The following is a 24239-nucleotide window of genomic DNA, read 5'->3' on the forward strand; positions in this document are numbered from 1 at the left end:
CTTTAAGGGCAACATAATTTTCAGTGTCTTTCTTGTTTTAAAAAAAATTATATGAAAGAAACTTGTTTGTGAAGAACCCGGTCTGAAAAAAAGAGCAGGTAGGATGTGGGTGTTTATCCTCTACCCACCCCTTTTTCTGCACCAATCTCCCCTCCTCCATCTGTTTGTAATGCAGACAAACTGCATGTTTACTAGGTAAAGCTAGATTGAGGGGTGGGGGTTGCACAGATGGATTGCAATCTAGTGCTTGACACTACTTTCATCTGGAACATCTAGTTCCATCTTCCTTGGTGCTGCTGCCTTAGAAGAGCGTTTGCAGCTTTCTCGCTAGGTAAAACAATGACTAGCTGCTAGGCTAGTTCAGTAAGATGGGAAGCTTGGCAGATAAGATGCTGTTTCAGAGACTGGTGTATATTGGGGGTGCCAACTGCATAGCAGATGCTTACAATGCACATATGTGTGACTGTACAATGTAAATCATAGGGAATGTTTGATTTTGCCTCTATCAAGGCAAAGGTGGCCTTGGCAGAATAGAAATAATAAGTATGCCCTGCTCTGCCTTTTGGTCTAATTTCTATTTCTTGATTTATTGTAATTATTCTAATAGGATAAAAGAAGCAATTTATTCACCAAATGAAGACCAATTAGCTCACAGGTGTCTAACTGTTCATAGGAATAATATTTTTCCTAATACAAAAGCCGTAGAACAAACATAACCTGTTCTGACTGGCTGTAATTCTCAGGCAGTGATCTTTCTGAACTCTGTGACCTGGTATCTTAACTTGATGGGTAACTATGGAATTAGACTCTGACCTCCTTGTTGAATCATTTTGTTTATATGATTTTGTAGCTTCCAATAATTTTTTTTAAAAAAACAACAAAAATAAAAGATTTCTGTATCTAAAGAAATAGGCTAAATAACTTGCATCACAACAGGCTGGTTAAGACTTTTAATAAAATGCTTCTTGCACCTGTTTCCTGTAACATCCATGGACAAATCATAGAAACGTATATTATATTGGGGGGGGGATGACCTAACCGGTCACGGATTCTCTAGCTATATATAAAGCCCAGCAGAATGGAAAGCCATGCTTGTGTCTACATATCATAACATTAAAATGCAATACAAGAAAGTAGATGCTGCTAAGCTCACTAGGTCCAGAGTCCAGAAGTGTCTATTTCAAACTCAAAAATCACACATGTCTCTGAGAGGCAGACCTTGTAGAAAAATGAGAAGCCATCCATAACTACAGCTTTGTTCCATAGCATACTCCATGCCAGTGCCACCTCTTCTCAAATGGAGCAATAGCAATAGCACTTAGATTTATATATCACTTCACAGTGCTTTACAGCCCTTTCTAAGCGGTTTACAGAATCAACATATTATCCCCAACAATTTGGTTCCGCATTTTACCCACCTCCAAAGCATGGAAGGCTGAGTCAACTTTGAGCCTGGTGAGATTTGAACTACTAAATTGCAGACAGCCGGCAGGCAGCAGAAGTACCCTGCAGTACTGCACTCTAACCACTGTGCCTCTAGTGGCTCACTAGAAAGCACAAACAGCAAGAGAACAAACAGGAAAGTGAATTTGAAAATCAGAACTGGGGGAAGAAAACTGGAGGGGGTAGAGTGTCAAGAGTGTGTGGAGTCTCCAGAGAACTTCTTGCCCATGGGACCATCACTGTTAAAAAAAAATAAAATGAAACAGTGGGTAGTGGGAGAATCTGGTGAAGAGGTTGTGTGTCACTTTCTTGTATTGCATTTTAAAGTTATGATCTCACAAGCATTTATGTGGATTCTGATCGGCCTTATCGATAACTTCTTTCCCCATATAATATAGGCTGGCACCATTTCTCCTTCCTTCACGACCCTCAGGAGAGGGTCTTCCTTCCCCATGAAGCTTCTTCCTTGTCCTGTTTGGCTGATCCATGGAACTGCCCGCTACTTTGCTGAAGTGAGGGGGAACAAAGGGACCAATGGACCACAAGGGAAGTTGTATCTCTGTATCAAGGACATTCTGGTGTGTCCTGGCTCACCCCTCTCCAGCGACACCCAGCCAGCCTTAGCTGATCACATTCTCCCTCATACTTTCTCTTTCCACATATAATACAAGCAGGCACCCTCATGAGAGACCCACTGAAGCCCCCTCCTCTAATTTCTCCTGCTCCCACTCGGCTGACCTGTAGAACTGATCATTTTGTTCTGTGGAGGGTGAACAAAGGAATCCATGAACACTGAAGAAAACTCCCCTCCTCCAATTCCACCATGTTCTCAAGGTCTCCCTTCCTCCAGGAAGGAAGACGGCACACTCAGCACCTCCCAACCAGCTCTACTTTGCCACCAGGCATTTGAATCGTTCCCTCATTCTTCCTTCATGGGCCAACGCTATTAAGAGATTTTGAATTTCAGCTTTGGTTCCAAAGTAGCCAATGGCTGCTCGCCTATTGAGCCTTGTCACCAACTGATTGGGCACAGGGGTCAAAGAGGGTGAGGATATGCCCCTCCCTTGTGCCATGCAACCTTCAGGTTTCTAGGAAGTGTAGTTGGATGGCATGGTGGTTCTGAACTGGCCACAACTATGGCAAATTTCAATCCCATAGGACTCATGGGAGCCTTCTCTGTGGGGGCACCTACCATCTAGAACGAGCTCCCCCCAGAGAGACGGAGGATCCCGGACCTGAGCAGGCTGGCCTGGCCTAACTCTCCTCTATTAAATTTTTTAATTCGTAATTTTATAAATTGGGGGTTTTAATCTGTGTTTCGGCCAAAATATTTAATAATTTTAAGGGATTTTTAATATTTGTATTATCTGTATTTTATCTTGGCTGTTCACTGCCCTGAGTCCTTCGGGAGTAGGGCGGTATAGAAATTTGATTAATAATAATAATAATAATAATAATAATAATAATAATAATAATAATGGATCTCATATTTTGGGTGCATTCTGTAAATTAGCCCATTTGAGGTACATTGATTCAAACAATATTGTTCTATGATGCGCCATTTTGTCCTATTGAAGATTGCAAAGTATCAGACATAATTTAATAGTATGGATTAAATCTATTTTCAAACAAGTGCATATTTCTTAATAGTGAAGGCAACATTTGAATGCAGTTTGAGTGTGATTGTATAGATAGATCTATATGACGTATGTGTGTAACTGAGTCATTTTGTGTGCCCTCTTTAGCTTCTAAAAGTGAAGTGCAGCTTAACTATGTGGTGAGCATACTCCAGTTGTGATAGAAAGAAGGCCTGAATGGGCTGAGAAACTAACAGGATTAGATCAGAGAAAATAGAAGGATGCAAGGGTAAGGATGGGTTTAGAATTGGTATGTTTTTAAACCTGGAGCCAAATATTTGCCACTTTCCCAACTATCTCTGTTAACTGTAATGTTCTCAGTTATTCTTTTGCCATTTTGCAGATCTTATTATCATACAGATTTTAAAGACTACAAGTGCTTGCTCAGGGAAAAGAAATCCGCCAGTTTATAAATAATTGTGATTATTTAACTGTGTTGCATATTAACACTCATATAGCCATGTTTTATCTTGGGGATTCCAAGAATCAACAGATTTGTGGCTCCTAAACAGCCTCTTTAATTAACTTGATTCAGATATTGCTATGTCATTGGTATATTCCTCATGGGGGAAGATAATTCATTTATTACTGCTTAGCCAAAACATGCCACAGTTTTCTTTTTGTATCTAGGGGGTTTATTGAGTGAAGATGTGCCTTGCTTTCTATACTGAGTGCACGGCCAACTGAAAAAATACCATACCTGTTTGCCTCAGAAAGATTGCTGGGCCTACAATCTTTCATAGTTTTAGGACACGGCAGAAAGTGGTAGTACTGGGCCCAAATGTGATTTTTGTACATTGCTGCTGGTATAGTTCTGCCTTTGCCAAAGTATCTTTCCAGGTAAGATGAGCAAGCCCAATGGGCCATAATAGATAGACCCTATTCATTCTTGTAGTTGCTGCCCTTATAACTGCCCTATCTGCTGAAGTGAAGCCTCCATTGAAGCTACTTTATGGCTGATGTCACAGCACTTGGAAAAGGGTTAGCGTGACAGGCTATATTCCTGAGATGGTCAGATGGAAACCATCAGAAATAAGAACCAGCTCATAGAAATACACACGCTGGTTGCATTAGAGGAAACAATAGAAGCCTTCAGATAACAGCTCCCAAAAAGGACAAATTACTTGCAACAAAATACCTATAAGACCCATGAAGAGGTACAGATATGCTTTATTTAGTTTAATGAGCAAAAGACAATGTACCATATGTGTGTAGGCATATCGGGCGCATCAGAATCTGCTGTTAGGGTTCCAAGTAACACCCCCAACAAAAGAAGTTCTTTCTGCAGTTTAATGACAATCTTGTTTTTGTTGCTGATGAGTTATTCTGTTTTATTATTGTCTTCTAGGTTAAAGAATGGCTATGTTTAAATTGCCAGATGCAGAGAGCTTTGGGAATGGACATGACCACAGCACCCCGCTCCAAAAGTCAGCAGCAATTACATTCTCCATCCCTTTCTCCTTCCCATTCCCCTGCCAAACAGCCACAACCACAACCACAGCCCCAAGTGGCAACAGGACCAGAGAAACAACCCGGAACTATGCAGCCAGGGCCCAGGCCAAGTGCTGCAACCATGCAACCCCCATCCCCCAAACATCCCCCAGTCTCGCCCCAGAGAGAACCACCCAGCCAAGTCCAGCCAAAACCTGCTGCTCCTCAGGAAGTGATGAAGTCTTCCCCTCAGCATCAACAAGCAAAGCCTTCATCCATTGATCAGAGAAAGATTGTAGGAGACTCCCCAGCTAAGACTCCGGTCCCTCCCCCCAGTGCTGGGGGGGCTCAAGAACAAACCCAAGAGGGCCTCACCGGGAAGCTTTTTGGATTTGGAGCTTCCCTCCTGACCCAGGCAAGCACACTCATGTCTGTCCAGCCAGAGGCCACTCCACCAAGTCAACAGTCTCCTGGCAAAGTGCCTCCAAAAATTGTCTTCAGTGATGCTAGCAAAGAAGCTGGCCCTAAGGCCCCAAGCACTGGACCTGGAATGCAGAGTAAGCCTGGAACTGTCCCAGCTGCAAAGCAAGCGAAAGCAGAACAAGTAACCAAGCCAAAGGAAGTGCCGAAAGTAAGGGTTTTGTGCCCCCTCTGCAAAGCGGAGATAAACGTGGGCTCTGGAGAGCCCTCCAATTATAATACCTGCACATCCTGTAAGCAGCAGGTCTGCAACATGTGTGGATTCAACCCAACACCTCATCTGGTAGAGGTAAGAAACGTCGGGCATGTTTTAATGCACTTCAATGTCTCCTTGTGCTAGTTCTTAAACATTACAGTATATTTCCAATGGTCTAGACTCTAGGGGAAAAAATACAATAAAGGATCAGGATTGTATGAGCTGATTTTAAGGGGCAAGTTGCCATTATGCCAGTAGGAAAATAAAGGCATAATGGAAGTCATTTGTGTGGATTTTCATTTTGCTACCGTTGAAATGGAGCTTAGTAGGACCAACCTGTGGAGGTTTTCTTTAGTGGTGAGGGCCAGAATACAATGGCAAGGGGAAATTAAAAATCACCACATTGACATCTTCAGATTGAAAGAGATGTAAATTTTGGCCTTGAAATGTGGCAGTGACTTGTCTGTCAGCTTTAAACGCGGCCATGACTTGTGTATTGATGATGTCACGTTTTCAATAGGGAATCCAATGTGGGATGAATGGCAAAATGGCCAGGAAGGTAGTATGACTGTTTTCATTTAATCTATAAGTGAAACAATTCACATGAAAAACTAATTTAGTATTGCTGGAATCTGACGCATTGTTATATTGGGGGGGAAAGTTAGTGTAGCAAACATAATGTTGTACTCATCTGTAATACTTTTTTTAATCCTCTTTGTGAATGTAGATTATCCTAGGCATTAGTTTTACATGATGCTCAAAACATATACTTTTCTGTCTCAAAATTTGAGAAAGAAAAGTAATTGCCTATTCCACAATTGAAATGAATGCTACTCTTTTGTTTTGCAGTTATTAGTTTAATACAAAAAAGAAAGAAAGAATAAATAAACAACCCAGGAAGTTATAAAGAAAGAAAAAAACTATAAAAAGAAGTATTTCAAAAAGAAACAAAAATGAGTGGTATTATTCTGCAATTATGATTCGATAATTAACTTTGCTAGAGGGTTCATTGGACTCCATTAGATCAAAATAGACAAATAATGGCCTTTCAGTTGAACTCATCCTCCAGTAATGAAACTCAGGAGGGACAGTTGGTTAAATCCCAAAGCAAACATGACTCATCATTCCCTTGAGATTAAATAGCTGGTATCCAAAACTTTGCTGGATGATTTTTTTTAAAAAAATCTTCTGAAGAAGCAGCTCATTAGGAGAGAAGGGAACAATTTTAAATCCATGTTAGGGTTGTGGGATATAATCCTCCAGGATGCCAGAAGGATTTGAAGCCACACAGATGTCTAGGTGTAGTAAGTACTTGAGTGAAACTATTATTTCATTTCATTTCAGATATGCTTAAAGCCTTTGCCTGATTCCCTGAGAGTCAATCTCCATCCTGGATAAGCTTAGTCGTTGTTCTTTTGTTTACACTTGCTCTTAATCGTTTCCTTTAAACCTAATACCCACAGGTATTTTTCTTTGCTGTTCTTTATTTTTAATAAACTAAATACTATTATAAGAAGACATTTTAGTGCTAGTTGGTGCCCTGGAGATTATAAACTGATAACCCATCTCAAAAGGCCTAGGCCTCTTCAGACTGACTGCCAAAATGCTTATTTAAACGGTCCTTACATTTTTATTTATAGGCAAAAATATTAACTGGATATTTTCCTTCCTTTTAGCCTTGCTCCTGAAGCCCTGGTTAGGAGGAAAAAAATGAGAGGGGTGGCAAATGAATACCAGCTGAAAGCCTTAACCCAGATAGTTTTGGTTAAATGGGTCAGGCTTGGAAAAGAATAAGATCCTTACAACTATGGAACTTTAAAATTAGTTTGGAAACAAAGGTGACATTGAACCAAAGGGGCCCAGCTAATGCTGAATCAGCAGTGGGTTTCAGCAGGTTCTGACCAGTTCTGGAGAACCAGTAGCAGAAATTTAGAATAGTTTGGAGAACTGGTAAATACCACCTCAGACTGGCCCTGTCCCTATCTATTCTCTGCCTCCCGAGTCCCAGCTGATCGGGAGGAAATGGGGATTTTGCAGTAACCTTCTTCTGGAGTGGGGAGGGAATGGAGATTTTTACAGTATCCTTCCCCTGGAGTGGGGAGGGAATGGAGATTTTACAGTATCCTTCCCCTGCCATGCCCGAGCCATGCCCACCAAGCCATGCCATTCCCACCAAGCTACACCCACAGAACCGGTAGTAAAAAAATTTGAAACTCACCACTATACTGAATGTATAGATTCTCTACAAGTACAGCTGAATGTATTGTAACCTGAGCATTAAAATGAGGAGGTAGGGCTCAGATGCATGTCAGACTGAATCTTTTTTGATTTGTAGGTCATCATTTCCTTTTATGTCAGAGGATCATATCAGAAATGGCTCTACAAATGTGCCTGTTTTTGTTAATACTATTTTGTAACACACAATGAGCTAGTATAGGTGACTGGGCAATGGATGGGCTCTAAATTAGCACTGAAGCAGCAGGAAGGCCGTGCAGTAGGTGCTGCGTGCTGCTGGAGCATCTGTTATTTCAATGGGACATAAAATCCAATCCATGATTAGCTGGCCTGGTTCCAAGTTGTATCATTTCCATTAGCTCAAATTCTACCTTGTATTTCTCAAAAGGGAAATAATGCTATTTTGACATTTCATGGGCAATGCATGTAGATGCATTTTACAGACATGTAATGCCTCACACAACTTTAAATTGCTACTGGGCAAATTTTGCTAATGTTAAAGAACTGTCGCATTCCACACAGCATAATCAGTGCTGAATGTCAATGGTGTAGGCTGGATATGAACCTGAAACTGCAAGATAAAGAGTATATTTTATATGTCTATATCCATAGAAAAACAAAATATCCCTAATTTCTATAGTTCCTTCCCCAGCCTAGAAGACTGGAAGAATTGCTTTCATTGTGGCTAACAAACTAGAGTACCTCACAATGTTAAAAGTATCATAAATCTTAGGGCAAGGCTATTTTCCTTTTACTGTACTTTAAAAAAAAAACCAACAGAAGATGCTATGCTGTTACTTACGGAACAAATCTGCATTGATAATCTTTGAATTAAAGATCGTGTCAAACAGAGCCAGAGATTCCCTTGGCTCATAATTACTACTAAAACACACATTTGGGTTTAAGATTTAGTCTGAGACACAATAGAAGAGCACACAGGATTCCAGTTGGCCAGTTTCTTGGATCAGCCAAAATTACCATTGACAGCAGCAAAATAATGTAATTTCTGCAAGAGTTCAGTCATTAGCACTGCTGAAAAATACATGGACATTTCTTTCTCACTTAAAGAATTGCGGTATTTGTGCAGGTCTTAGTTTGCTTGAGTGCAAAGATATGAAGTCTGGTCTAACTAAGGATTGTGATGAAAAAAATGCAACATGAATTTCTTTTTAAGCACTTTCTGTGGGCTTTCTACAGGACTCTTTCCTCACGAATGAAGAGTTTGACCCATCTTTTCTTGTTTTTGTGGGTTTTAATGGGGGTTAGTATTGTTATGCCCTGTAATTCTTGTGGATTTTTTAAATGCTAGATCATTATCATCAGATACATGGATTTTAATTCTTATGATATGGCTACCTGAAAAGAGGGCTCTGGAGAGAGGTATAAAATGAACAAAAATAATTCAGATCAAGAAGTTTGCTGATGTAAAAATTAAAGTTGATGCTTTAGCAGATGTGTGAGAGGTTCTTTCTTAGTAAAACATAATTGTGCAGAAAAGGCTCAACTGCATATTTAGGCAAAATTATGCTTAGGCCAAAGTGGTCTTAAAGACTTCATCCTTTCCCTGTTGACTTGGAACTAAAAAAACAACATAAAATCATTGCATAAATGATGAATAAGCACCATGTGTGCTTTAATATAGATTTAGTTGTTGAATAACTGGAAAAGCATGAAGGGATGTATACAGTGGTGGGTTGCTACTGGTTCGCCCCAGATCGGGCGAACTGGTAGTGGCGGTGGGGGGAGGCTCTGCCTACCTGCCCAGACACTTCTGCACCTGCAAGTGCGTGCATGCCCATGAGCAAACTGGTAGCAACGGGTTTTGAAACCCTCCCCTGGATGTATACCTCTGGTCTTGATGTCTTTAGCTGGCAGGTCTTTGCAACAATGCTTAAACTTGAACCTCACACAGACACACACACACACACACACACACACACACACACTGTGTGTGTGTGTGTGTGTGTGTGTGCGTGTGTGAGGGGTGGGTTCTAATCGGCTTTACTACTGGTTCTCTCTCTTCAGTCACGCGCTTTGCGCAAGCGCGTTGCGAATCTGCCCAGCTGTGGTGTGGCAATCCGCTCTGCCACACCTCTCAGCTGGGTAAAAAAAGAAGAAATATAAGGTCGTAATAACGCAGGGGCGGGTGGGAGGGCCCAGCTCCCGAAGAAAGAGAACCGGTTCGGTGACATAATAGCGTCACCGCTACCGGCTCGGCCGAACCGGGCCGAACTGGGAGCAACCCACCACTGGTGTGTGTGTGTTTAGTGAAGTTCTTGCATTGTTTGGGGATTATCAAAGTTCCTTGATTTGTGAACACAGAGAGAGAGCGGGGGAAGGGAGTTTAAGATGTATACATATGTGTGTATGTGTGTCTATATACATCTCCATCCCCCCACACATATATAGCCTCTGTGTGTGTATGTGGGTGTGGGTGTGTTTTCTGTTAGAAAAAGAATGCTGTAATTGACTTTTTTCAAAATATTTATGTAGTCATTGAGACCTTCAGTGATTAGAAAATATAATTGTGAAGACCGAATCATAATTTTCTAGCTTTTTGTATCTCATGGGGGGGTATCTTGGGGGAGGGGTGAATTGTTTCTCAACACAATTCAGACTTTCATTCAACTATTTATTTATTTATTTATTTATTTATTTATTATTTAGATTTCTATACTGCCCTACTCCCAAAGGACTTAGGGCGGTGCACAGCCAAACAATAAAAACACATACATACAAAATTTAAAAATAGAATAAAATCAAGTTAAATAATTTTGGCCCCGACAAATTTAAAACCCCAAACTTTTAAAACCAATTTAAAATTGAATATATAAAATACTAAAAGATATTTAAAATTTTAAAAATCTTTTATAAAAGAGGGGGAAAATTAGGCCAGGCCGGCCTGGTGAAATAGTAAGATCTTTAAGGCGCGGCGGAAGGTACGCAGATCCGGGATCCTCCGTATCTCTGGGGGGAGCTCGTTCCAGATAGTAGGTGCCCCCACAGAGAAGGCTCTCCCCCTGGGGGCCGCCAGTCGGCATTGTTTGGCTGACGGCACCCGGAGGAGCCCCTCTCTATGGGAGCGTACCAGCCGGTGGGAGGCTATTGGTGGTAGTAGGCGGTCCCACAAGTACCCAGGTCCTAAGCCATGGAGCGCTTTAAAGGTGGTAACCAGAACCCTGAAGCGCACCCGGAAGACCACCGGGAGCCAGTGCAGCTCGCGCAGGAGGGGTGTTACATGGGAACGCCATGTCGCTCCCATTACCACCCTTTCTTTCCCTCTTCCATTGACATACCTCTTCTGTCCCCGTCTCACACACACACACAAACAGACAGCCGGGGGTTAAATAAACTGGCAGACAACCAATTCTTCCGATAAGAAGCTTGGCAGCAACCCAGTAGCTGCTTGCCAAGAACTTTACTCATAAACAAAATACACACAGTTCAAGAATTGTCCAGTTCGTAAAATAAATCCAAGGCAGATAATGTTGTTTCCAAAGATGCAATGTGACTCGATAGTAGTTAGTTTTGTCCGTCACAGAGTCTGAATGGCCACCTCACCCCCTTTTATACCCTGTGAGGTGTGGTCCAGTGACTCAGCTTAATCTCTGGCACGCCTCTTCTTCTGTTGCACGCTCTTATCTCTGCGACGCTGCCGAAGAGCCAGCCAAGACTCATCTCCCTCATTACTGTCCACCTGTGGCTGTGTGGACGTGCTTGGCCCCAGGCCTATCTCTTGCCCTTTGGCGGACACTGAAGGCATTGCCAGAGAGGAGGGTCCTGGAGAGGGAGGCCTTGCCAACTCCTCTCCTTCACTCTTGGAGTCCTCTCCTGTCGATGACACAGGCTCAGGTAACAGAGCCACAACAATACCCAACAGTCTAGTTTCACATTATTTATTTCCTGATTCCAGCAATTGGCTCCAATCCAGCATCTTTGAATCTATTATCACTGTAGTCTATAGATCACATGCTTTGTCATATCTTTGTATGGTGAAATTTGGAAAGCACATTTTCATCAGTTCTATGCTATTGCTAACATACGTTAGTGAAAATAAAAAAAGCTGGACAAATATTGCAAATGAAAGACTGTTTACCAGAAAAAGTAATTTCATTTATAAATCTGGATATGTAAATCTAAGTACATTTTTTGCAGTTTTTCACTGTAATTTTTTTTGCAGAGGCCAAGAAAGATAAACAGTATGACCCAATTGGCTTTCCTTTTGAATTATCCATATCCTCTTCTGCCTATTCAGATATCTGGTAACCCTAAATGGGCGAGTTTTAATTGAATATCTTTTTTTTGAAGTGTTTGGTTTTTTAATGTGCTTTTTTTTCTTCTGCAGTTTTAAAAAATGCTGATTCACTGCCATTTATATTTCAGTCATTGCTCTTAAGTGACTCAAAAATGCTAAGCTGACAAAAAAGCCAGACTTATCACTAAGGAAACAAACTGGACATGACAGTATTGAGAGTATGTGGCCAGTGAGTTATTTACTTTTGAGGATACCATGGTCTTTTAAAGTATCACTTGATGAGAAGGAAAGAGTTGTTAAACGTTCCCTCTAGAAACTACTTTTTCTGTATCTGGCTTTCATCCCAGTAAGGCTTCCTGGCTGGAAATAAATCCTGCCAGGAAACAATAAATTAGCATTAATTCAGAATTTCTAGTATCAAAGGTTTGTTGATGGAGTGGGTTAAACATACCATGCAAGGGCGTATTAGGCATAAAGTGTCCTGCCTTACAACTGAGACTGAACTGAATGTTTTTATCCTTCCAAAATCAATTTCTGTGATATTTTTATAATATTGATTCCCTCCCCCACTTCTCTAACTTAGCAGTATCCTTATTCAAAGTGTTTTGTAACGAGTGAGTTTTTCCTGGGTTCCACTTTTTAGCCCAGCCACATGTTCTGAAGAGCAGCTTTACATTCCACATGTTTTCGGAGAATCTCATTATCCCTTTGCCCCCCCTGAGCCTATTTGACCACAAAAGCAAATGGCAAGTGACAGATGAGGGGAAGGGTCTTCACATATTGTCCTTGAGTATGTTTCTCATGGAGCCCGTGATTAGTTAACCGAGTCTCCATGCTTGAGAGACAAAGGAATATCTCCCTCTCTCCCTCCCTCCCTCTCTGTTTCTGTCTCTCTCTCTCTCCATTTTACCTATTTCTCTTCTGCTTTTATACTTGCTGCAATTCAAGATCTTACAACAATTAAGGACATCACAAGCATTTTAAATAAAGCTTCCACAGTGGGACTGAAAAAATATTAAATTAAAAAACAATAGAGAGAACAGCAATCAAAGCAATCAAACTGGGTGTCGTTTCATTCACCAGAGGTCCTCCAGAATAACTCAGATTTTTTAAAAAATATATTATTAAATTTCAAAAGCATGAATAAAAAGTAAACAAACAAACAAAAAGAGTTAAAAAGAAAGAAAGTCAAACAGAAAATACAGAGCAATAAACAAAAAATACAGCAATAAACAAAAATATTTACAATAATAACAACTGCAATTAATCTTGGAAACCCACAAAATATTTTACACCTTAGACCCAGCATGCAAGATTCATCAAGTTTTCAATATCTTTCTAGAGACCAGGTCGGTCAAGGCCAACTACAAGCAGGAACTGGGGAATATCTCAACTGTATGCTGGTTCTGAGCAGAGAAATGCCAATTCACCCAGTGCTGATGAAAGAAAATCTCCATTAAATTAAGTTGGATCAGAAGAATCCCACACCTTTTGCAAGAGCTCTCATTTTCAGGAGCGACAATCCTGCTACACCCTGCCTCTTCTTTAATATTCTAGCTTTGCAGTTGTAGAACCTAAGCAGGTTCTACCCACTAGGATCTGGACCCACTCAGGATCAGAGCTGTTCAGAAAAATGAGCCCAACATCAAATAGTGAATGATAATGCTCCATGCTCCAATGGAGAGCAAGGTTTGTTCCAAGCCATGTTGTGCTTTGCTTGGCTGAACATAATATACAGTACATGCTACATTTTCAGCCGTGTTAACACATGATAAAAATGACACATCTTGTTACAACACATAACTCCATGAAGCAGAAGATGATTGGGAGACAACCTTGCATGTAACAGTTGTATCCAAAACTGGCAAAGAAAATGTAAACGGAAGTGAAAAGGGAGTTAGCCTTAACCCAGTGAGGTGAAGGAGAATGGAAAATGAATGTGACATCAAGGAGTTTAGCCAAGGGCATTGCTAGGCTGTAAAAAAGCAATGAACTAATCTCTACAATGCACTTGCTACTGTCAGAACTGAAGAGTAAAGCCTTAATTCTGCTGGGAAGAGGAGCATTTTCAGCACTTAACCAGTTTGGGGGTCTTTCTGTTTCCAGCAATGACCTCTGCAATCTGCAGCTAATGCTTTAGACCAGGATGGGAGAACAAGGGAAAACAGGGAGAAGTAGTGATTCCACTCAGCTTCCATGAGGATGAAATTGGTTTGGCTAATTTCTTTTAAAAAATATTGTTAATTTATTTGTCAGCTTAGACCGAAGTCTGCATGGCAATCTTAAAATATAAAGAAAAATAATGAAGAAGAACTTATAGTGCTTATGGTATCCCCATCTTAGAGGTCTGGCCAGGGCTGGTGCAGCCCAAGCATTTTTTCTTGAGAAAGAACTGCATTACCTTTGGTATACAAATTTTCTATTGTATTTCTCCAGTTATGATTGCTATGGTTCGTTGCATAGTCAGCCATATGTTTAGGCTGGAGTTGGCATTTGTCTCCACCTGTCTAGTCCTGGGATTGGCAGATGTTGCTGTTTAATGGTGATAAAGGTATCATTGCAAGATGTGAGCTGTTCCAAATAAAGCTATCTTTTGTAAATGACTAATGGGGATTTTGTCAGTGTTCATGGTGTTCAAGTGGTGCTCCAGATACTTTGGGATTGCACCCAAGGTGCCCATTACTGTTGGTATTACCTTTGCTTTCTTTTGCCACAATTATTCTACTTCTACTTGCAGGTCTTTATCTTGTCTTGTCTTCTCCTCTCCTCTCCTCTCCTCTCCTCTCCTCTGCTCTCCTCTCCTCTCCTCTCCTCTCCTCTCCTCTCCTCTCCTCTCCTCTCCTCTCCTCTCCTCTCCTCTCCTCTCCTCTCCTCTCCTGTCTCCAGGAGTCCACTATCTGTTTTTATCTTTCTTAAGGACAGTTGTTAAGTCCGGGTGTTATGTTGCGGATGCTTCTCTGTTTGATTCTAAAGTACCAGAGCAATTATTACAGTTTGTTGCACAGCCACCCAGATGTTCATACTGAGTTTAGCATTTTTGTCTACTTATTGAGTCCTTTCCAAGGACCTAGGACAGGCAGATGTGGATGTTCTATGTTTTTACATATTATTGTTGTTGTTGTTGTTGTTGTTGTTGTTGTTGTTGTTGTTGTTAATCTTCAATTCAATTCACAGTCTGAGACTGGTAAAAACTTAACAGTTCAAGTCCTAACCAAGGACCTAAGTGCTATTAAGGTAGAATCTGACCATATATGCAGTTCCAAGTAGAGTAATTTTTTGCAGTTAGGATATTCAGATCTAATAAGTTCAAAATTTCCATGCATCTAGGCAGCCCTTTGGGTATTGCTCCAAGGGCTCCTGTTACTATTGTTACAACCATTGATTTCTTCCTCCATAGTTGCTCAATTTCAGTTTGCAAATCATTGTATTTTGCTATTTTTTCTAATTATTTTCTAATTATTTTTCTTCAATTGTGCATCACCTGGTATTGCAATATTAATGCAATAGTGATGTAAGGCATATTGTGGGCCAGATGTCTGCTGCCTGTTTGGATCCAAAAGTTCCACAGGATCTTGACTTGCTTAATTTCAAGAACGTTGTCATTTTGGTGTTCCCAGGAATTTTTGCTGCATTCAAATCCAAGCTTCTGACAAAGCTTCCAATGTATAATTTTGGCAACTCAGCCATGATATTGTAGATAATCAGTCTGTGAAATTTTGCTGCAGCCACTGATAAGGATAGCCACTGTTTCATCTTTCTCATTGGATAAGTGACATTTGCTGTTGTTACTGACATGTTGAATTTTTGTTTTCATGGAATTAATCTTCAAGGCTTGTTCTTGAGCAGCCAAAATGAAGCCTTCAGTTTCTTTCTTCAGCACCTCCGATCTCAACCAGCTCCATGTTTTTGCTGTTGTTGTTACTCCCATAATCTCTCTGATCATTGGCCTGAAGTTGATGGGAGTTCTGATACAGAACAGTAGGTTAAAGAACATTGTTCAATTCATTCCTGTTTTTTCCTGGCAGATACGGGGCAGAACTTAATTGTCAGTCAGCAGCCAGCCATACACAGCTACAGCACCATATTAAGCACACTGTCCAAAGATATTAAGATTAAAGAGAATCAGAACTAATGCATCATTTTACATACCCAAGATCTGGTATTACATAAGGGTGATAGGTGCTCTCATTTTTCTCTATAATAGCAAACCTATGAGATAGGTTGGGCTGAAAAAATATGGCTGGTCCAAGGTCACCCAGTGAGTGTCTGGCTGGGGGCAAAATAGAGTTTGATTTCCCCTAGGGACAGCCAAATAGTTTAACCACTACACCATATTAGATCTCTGGATGGATATCCAGAGCATATGTGTATGCATGTATATGTATCTAATGTGTAGTATTTTCTCTTTAAAAGTGTATGTGCATTCATGTGCAAATATATGAAATATTCTATAAAATACTCAGATGTGAAATATAGACTTGCTTAAATTTTACTCTTCTCTATTCACAGGATTTTTAGTTCACAGTGTGGGATGGCAGGGAGGAAGAAGATAAAAAAAAAAACACCCCACTATTCCACCTAAATCCCATGGCTCTAATAAACTTTATATAAACTTTCCTAAAGAAAATCTCAGCCTTCCTCTCTAGACAGTTTCTTTCCCTCAGCTAGAAAATTGACTGAATAAATGTCTGGGGAGACTTTTTTTTTTTCCAAACAGCAGAGCCAAGTTTGTTTCAGGTTTGCTTTCCTATTCCTTTTCCTCTGGGATGGGAATCCGTAAGAGCTGTACAGCTCTCTCCAGTATATATTGTTGTCTAACCCATAGGAAGAAATACTTCACTTGTGGCAAACTTTTATTATTGTCTTTCATTTAATGTGCAGTTTGCAAATTAGATCATTATGCACAATCTATAAACGAAGGGGCACCTTCCTTCATAGACAGCTAGGAAAATAAGCCCACCACTATTATGACATTGTAACATTGGGGATATGCAAATGTAACACACATCTGTATATTTGTAAAACAGCTACATCAGTTTTCTAGGATCACGTTCTGAGAAAAGACTCCACTGCTTTAATAAGTGGATCCTGAAGTACATTTTGGAGTCACACCTAAAACATTGCACAGCTCTCTTTTTATTAATATAACATTTCACAAAATGTATCCAAACCCTTTCTGGAAAGAATATAATCTATTTAGCCTTAAACTTCTCAAAGAGGAAAACCTATAGATTGTACAGATACTAAAAGGAAAAAAAAGGTACAAATAGAGAGTAAGTTAGCTATAACCTTGAGTTTTGGAGAAGTTGATTGAATGAACCCTTTTCTACTTGGATTACAGTCTTCAGGTTAAGTATTTCTGTCCATCTAAATGAAAATATTGAAGCCCCATGAATAAGACCATTGTAAGTTATAGCACTCACATTGGGCTAGTAGTGGGATAGGATAATCATTACTTTGCCCTTGGCGCTTCTCCAGCTACCTGTGAAATTAATGAGCAGTTCTATGAATCACACTGTTGTTTGTCTTGATTGCTGTTCTGGGCAGCTGATATGATGTTTAAATCTTAACTTCATGTTTCTGGATGAAAAACTCAATTATTTGGGTTTTGAATTTGAATTATCATAGATTACTCTAATCAACACATTGGTCCATAATCTAATTTCAACACTTTGTTTTATTAGCCAGACATTCTACATACAAGTAGACAATTGCATTTTATTTTTGTGCAAGAAAGCTGTAAAAATGATGTACAGAAAAATACTGTGAATTAAAGTAGGCAATCTTCACTCAAATTACAATTCTACTGATCTTCCATATTCAGTAAACATATTAATGGAAATATTCTGGAACTGCAAGCTTTCCATTAATGTTTTTCTGAAAATATCACAATTTTTCTGTTGTAGCAGCACTCAAGTCTCAATATAAACCCAAATCAATTTGATGCAGTTTTGCAAAAATAGGATGGGGAAGGTGGGCTTTATATGAGCCTCTGAAGAAGCTTTGTTCTGGGATTATCAAGATTTCAATCATAAGGATGAAGCTTCTATTTAAACAAAACAAAAGAAACGATGGTAGCAATCCAAGATATTTCCTGAAAGAAAATCACTTCATTCTGCCACCACCCCTTTCTATCACACAATATCTCTTTGCATATTCTAATTTTTTATATCCTAATTTTACAACTGTAGCCTTAGTATTCAGTTTTGAAAAACTTGGAGATTTTGGTGATTTTATATACTGCATATAACCATTCACATTGATTGTTTAGTCATTTTTAGCATTATGTATAGTTTTATCCAGTAATATACTAGATTTATATTAGATATTATATACTACATTCAGAGTTCATTTTATTATTCTAAATATATTTATAATCTTAACAATATTGTCATTGTGTTTTATATTTGTGCTACCATCTTAAATTTTATTTATTCTTATAGTATGTTGATTAGATTGTTGCACCATGGGATTGCTTTAATTTTGATACCAAAGTATGATGATGATGATGATGATGATGATGATGATCCTGATCCCTTCATCCTGGGACCTAGTGCCTTATAAAGTTGGTGATGATCATCATGTATCATATTACCATGTGGTTTACACTATGCAAGTTTTGTGAACATTTTTCAGTAACAAATACATATCCCCCCATTCTGAACATGCCCCCTACAATTTTTCCCATTCAGAAATGCATGCTACCACAATGCATGAGATTTTTTTTTAATTCTTTAAGACTTTTAATAATTCCTATATAAACATTTTCATGTTGAGATTCAACAGTGAATGAAGTCCTCATTATCTTGGTCTTTATCATTAGTATAGATAACACTATGTGGCTATTAAGGCTTGAACCAATCAATACACATTGGCTAATTATTGTAGCTTGGCTTCTTCAAGGACTATTCAAACAGAATATAAGCTATACATTTTGTGCCTGAATGCAGGTGTGATTCAGATTTATAGGTCCAATTTTCAATCAAAAACCAATGATTCATACTGGAATTGAAAAGAATTAGTCAGATCAGTTTGGGGGAATGAGCCATAATAAATCATCTATTGAATAATGTAGACTAAAACTCAGATTTGAAGTTATCACGAATGAAAAATGAGTACAGCCTGTCCTATTTCCAAGTTTTTTTTTCATCTGGGAATAGAGTATAATGCTCATAAATTACATAAACCACTCTGTGAGCTGAGCTGTGGAAAGGGGTTATATGCCAGGCATTAAAAGAACTGTCAGAAGAAATGTGTAAAGGGAAAAGCATTAAAGTTATTTTTATTTCTACATGTATGCTTTTAAAAATTGTATTGGATTAGGTGCCACATTGCCAGAGGATGTGTTTCCTTAAAGCTGGATAGGCCACTCCTTTCTTCTTCTTTGATCCATTAATCACAAGATAATCGCAAAGCTCAACCACTTGCATGTAGGGCCATTGTGGTAGCTGTCAATTCTGGTTTATCACTTTCTCTTCAGCTCTGAAAGGAAATATTTATTGCTGCATGAACTGGATTGTTTGCATAGTAGAGTCAGAGAAAGGCTCACATAAGGTTGTAACTGTCATACCAATGAAAGGTGTTCCATGCACAGAGAACAATTCCAGCTTTAAAGATGGAGAAGGATTAGCAAGCAGCTTTAAACTATCTTGATTCCATCTTCCCAGTTCTCTACTGCAGTATAGATGAAATATTTGGTATAATAACTGGGAACCCAGAATATAATGTGCAGCCAGATTCAAGCCTGCTCTTGAAAGCTGTAGACATAAGGCAGAGATCAGAAATGTAACAGAATGAGCCAAAAAACAAAGAGAGATAATATAATTAACTATCTGTTAGAATTCTTTCCTTGACATTTAGTTAAACAAAGAATCTGGATCATAAGTGCAATTCATTTATCAAATATTAATATATCTGTTCTTAGAGATAGCAATGACAAAAAGTTAATGTTCCATTTAATATTGCTTTTCCCTGGTGATAAACTCAGCCCCAGAAATATACATTATATATTTTTATTGTTGACAAACATCCATTTGGCTTTTTGTCGCACCCCTAGCTTATGTTCCTGAAATAATAACACTTTATTTCTTAAATAACACATTCATGATTTATTTTTAATTTGCTTAGGTGTCACACTGAGAACGCAAGGAAATTAGCAATTTTTTTTTAAAAAAAAGGTTAGATTTCTGCATTATATTGTCTGTGTTCTATGTTAATATATCTCAGACTGGTGCCATCCAATTTTACTGAATTTCAGCTCCTGATGTCCTCAATCAGCATGAACAAGGGCTGTGCTATCTGAGAAGGATGTTAAATCCAATCCATTTGGAGGCATCAGCTGCAGAAGGCTGCTTTATGCAGTCACATATCTAGGTTTGGTTCTGAAAGCTGATTAGAATAGGCAGAAAGGAGTTCTAAATAAAGATAGCACAATCCTAGTTCTTTTAACAACTGCCTGCCTATAGTTTTCTTGGCAAAGTGTTTGGAAGTGGTTTTCCAATTTCTTCACCCAGTTGGCTTTGCGCTTAAGGCAGGGCTAGAACTCACAGTCTCCCAGTTTCTAGCCTACTGCCTTAACCACTACCACCCCTGCCTTGAACACAAAGCCAGCTAGGTGGCCTTCGGCCGATCACAGTCTCTTAGCCTTAGGAAGAAGGTAAAATCTTTTCTAAGAAAACTGCAAAGACTTGTCCAGGCAATTGTCAGAGTCAAGACTCACACACACACACACACACACACACACACACACACACACACACACTAACCTCAAGTCAGTAGCTTTACAATCTTTTATTACACACACTCCTTCCATCAATCTGGCTATCAATCGTCATCATCATCCTTGATGTTAGTTATTGTGAAACACATCCATATTATTGCGAAAAGAAAAGAAAAGAAGAAAAGAAGAAAAGAAAAGAAAAGAAGAAAAGAAAAGAAAAAAGAAAAGAAAAAAGAAAAGAAAAGAAAAGAAAGAAGAAAAGAAAAGAAGAAGAGAAGAAAAGAAAAGAAAAGAAGAAAAGAAAAGAAAAGAAAAGAAAAGAAAAGAAAAGAAAAGAAAAAAGCTAACATAAAGTCACTGTTGAGTTTTGCTCGACTCAGTGGATATTTTACTTTTTATAAAGCCAATAGTTGTGGTTTTTTAGAAATAATAAATGTTAATGTGTGTGTGTGTGTGTGTGTGTGTATGTAGATCTTTGGTTATTCGGGTTTTCTCCCGCATAAAATTGAAAGTGTCTTGGCCAAGACACTTCCAATTTTACGTGGGAGAAAACCCGAATAACCAAAGACCTACATACAAACACCCACGAAAACCTCAGAAAACATATATATTAATATGAGAATGTACAGTAGTCTCCACAAAAGAAGTCCATTTGTTGCCTAGCCATAATACTTTTTCCATCGTATTTACACTTTTCGCTCATGGTATGGTCACTACCCATTAACCTTCCTCCCGCTCTTGCACAAAATGCCCAGCTTCTCACATTTATCAGGTCAGTAACTGTCATTTCTTGTTTTGGAACAGCGTGGTAGGAATTGCCAATTTAACCAGAAACTTTAAGCAGAAACAGGATTACAGGGTGGCAAGCAAAGCTAGCTTGCTCCCGAAGAACACTTTCACAGGTTTCATGGACATTACTTTATTTTTTGCTATACAGTATGCATAAGCACCAAATCCTTCCTGGATTATCCCAGTTAGATTAGTATTGTGATAGTAAAATGAATAAATATCCTATACTTTTATTGACGCAACTGTTAGATGTACTGTTCTCCAATTCCAGAGGAAGGTTAACTTAGAGAGCTCCTGGGATAGAAGCGGCCACGGCATGCAGAGATGGTAATTAAAGCCGGCCTGATCTGATGTTGGGAGATAATGGATTTACACAGAGGGAAGTCATCTCTAAAATCAGGAGATGCCAGGCCATGTAGGCTTTTATGATTTGTAACAACTTTAAGCAGGAATTGATTGATGACAAGGCTTGATTGCAGCATATGAGTTTTCACAGATGTTAAAATGAAACATAAATCCTTGCCCTGGAACTGGTGTGTCATTTTGCTGCAATTCACTATGGTAGGCTGGATAGATTAAGGATTCAAATTTATCTTTGTTCTCTGGAGCAATTAAAAGAATCAGCAACTGAAAGTATGATATCCCAAATGGAAGTCATTTCTATATTTCTTGTCCCATTAAAATATTCTCCATTAGAATACCTATAGAGAGCAGAAAAAGTGGGCGCGGGGGAGAGGGAGAAATAATTTACAGCAATAATTATAATAAATGAATGAGAAATAGATTCAGCTAAATTACTAGGCAATGTAGCAGTGGATTAGCATTTCTTTAGTGTCAATATTATATTATGCCCTCCTGACTGGAGAATTTTGGTGTTAAATCTTCCGAAATCAATCTCAAGTGATATTGTTGAACAGCACTGATATAGTAATTGTTTGTTTATTCAAAACATTTCCCACATTTTAACTTAAAAGCAACTCAATTAGTTAAAAACAAAATTAGGCATTTCAACCATTTCTACCCTATGGTAGGAAATACAGTATTTACTTTTGGGCAAAAGTTTGTCCTCCAGGCTTGCTGCTTGACTCCCAGACATTTTGTTATCAAACTAGATAACATCTTCCATGGGATTTTCGGGTGAAGTGTCATGTTCGTTTATTTAGGTTCACCAGTCACAAGACGAACCGACCAACCAACCAGTCACAAGATCTACCCACCACCCAGGATCTATATAAACAAACAAGACACTTCACCCCAAAACCCCACTGAAGATGTTACCAAGTTTGGTAACAAAACATCTGGGAGCCAAGCAGCACTCTAGGAGGATAAACCTCTGCCAATATGATCTACAAATATTTTCTGCATTTTTTATTTTATTATTTATTTTAAAATTGTTCAGACCAGGGAGAATAAGTTTAAAATAAATTCAATAAAGATAGCAAAAGCATGGGGAACAGTCACACATTTCATATCTGTAAGAGTCTCATTCCAAATCCTATAACAATTGATTTTTACTTTTGTCTTTTCAGTAATAAATTAGAATCTTTGGTGTTATACGATCAGAAAAGTAAAAGGCATTCATTTAAGTGAATCAGCTGATACAAAACATTTAGCAGACATGTTAAGACATCCGACATACAACTAAACTTAGTTCCTCTAATAGCAGTATCTGAAATTATCCATGCTGCTAGGATCCTTCTATCACAAGACTTCCTACAGCCTTTTTTTTTTTTTTTTGCTTTAATTTATATGCCGACCTTCTCCGGAGACTCAGGGCGGCTTACAATGCGTTAAGCAATAGCCTTCATACTTTTGTATATTTGTGGAGGAGATCCTAATTAAACTTTTGTTTATTTGAATATGTGTTCAAGGATGACCAGGTCTGTTTCCAAATGCAGCAGATGTTGTTTGTGAATGAGCACAAAGTTCTTCATTAGTTTTGGAGTATCTCTAATCTGTCCAAAGCAATGAATTAATGAGAAAATAAAAATAACAATTGCAACCAAGTTAAAAATACAGTATATTGATAGTGCTCCAAATCATCATTCATAAATTCATCCATTAATCTTCATCTATTTATTTCAAAGTTGGCTAATTTATTTCAAAAAATGTTAGCTGAGAATAAAACAGGAGCAAAGCAAGGTAAGACACTTTCCCTTATGGTTAGCCAATAGGTCCCTGAAATGGATCGCTTTTAAAAACATCTTATCCTGCTGGCCTTAGAACCCATAAGTTTACATTGAAGATCCTTTATATGATTAGACCTGAGCTGCATAAAGCTTTAGAAATTCAATGGAAAGGACCTTCCTGCTGGTTAAAAGTCAGTTATGGATCCAACCCATTCAGGTACTCTTTTTCAAAATGTCTGTCTGTCTGATCAAAATAAGAAACGTTTACACATGTAAAACTGATATTTTCTACAGGAATTTCAATTTGTTGAAAATCCATTCATGGCCATACTGTACATATAGAACTTAACATTTTATTAGATGTAACACATAATTTACTTATAACCATACAAATTGAATTTCTTTTATTCACATATGAATGAACAAGAAACTGAGTGGTGCGATGGCCTAGAGGTGGAGCTCTCACCTCACAATCAGGAGGCTGTGAGTTCGACCCTAGGTAGAGGCAGATATTTCTCTCTCTGGGCATGATGAGAATATATCTGCTAAATATAACACTGCATTGGTGACAGGAAGGGCATCTGGCCAGTAAACACTCAGCTCCATTCTGTTGCCCAGACTCCACCTCTCAAGGGATTATGGGGTCATTAAAAGACTATGATGACGACAATTATGATGAATGAACAAGAAGCTAAATAATGGCTCAAATTCCTATAATACTTCTCTAGTTCAGAGGTTTTGCTTACCCCTGAGCAGTAAATGTAGACCTGGGGAACCTGAATGAAGCTCAGATTTTCCAATTAGATCATCTCTTTTTTGTACCTATTTCTTCTGTTTGCTTGGAATCAATGTTCACCACAGTTCAACAGTGGGCAATTCCTCATCTTTGAAAGGCTTCTTGCTGAAAGTAAACATTAAGAGCATT

The 24239-nt window shown here is 38.8% G+C and overlaps 1 protein-coding gene across 1 annotated transcript in view; it reads left to right on the forward strand.

Annotated features, from left to right (window-relative positions):
* The window catches only part of BSN (bassoon presynaptic cytomatrix protein), a 222519-nt gene that overhangs the window by 70217 nt on the left and 128063 nt on the right, over positions 1 to 24239 (forward strand). Inside the window, exon 3 of the mRNA XM_034440718.3 lies at positions 4429 to 5280. Coding sequence (XP_034296609.2) covers positions 4429 to 5280 — 852 coding nt within the window. The remainder of the gene's footprint in view (positions 1 to 4428; positions 5281 to 24239) is intronic.

The sequence above is a fragment of the Pantherophis guttatus genome, chromosome 2, assembly GCF_059756535.1.
Source record: "Pantherophis guttatus breed Tessera chromosome 2, ASM5975653v1, whole genome shotgun sequence".
NCBI classification, from domain to species: Eukaryota; Metazoa; Chordata; class Lepidosauria; order Squamata; family Colubridae; genus Pantherophis; species Pantherophis guttatus.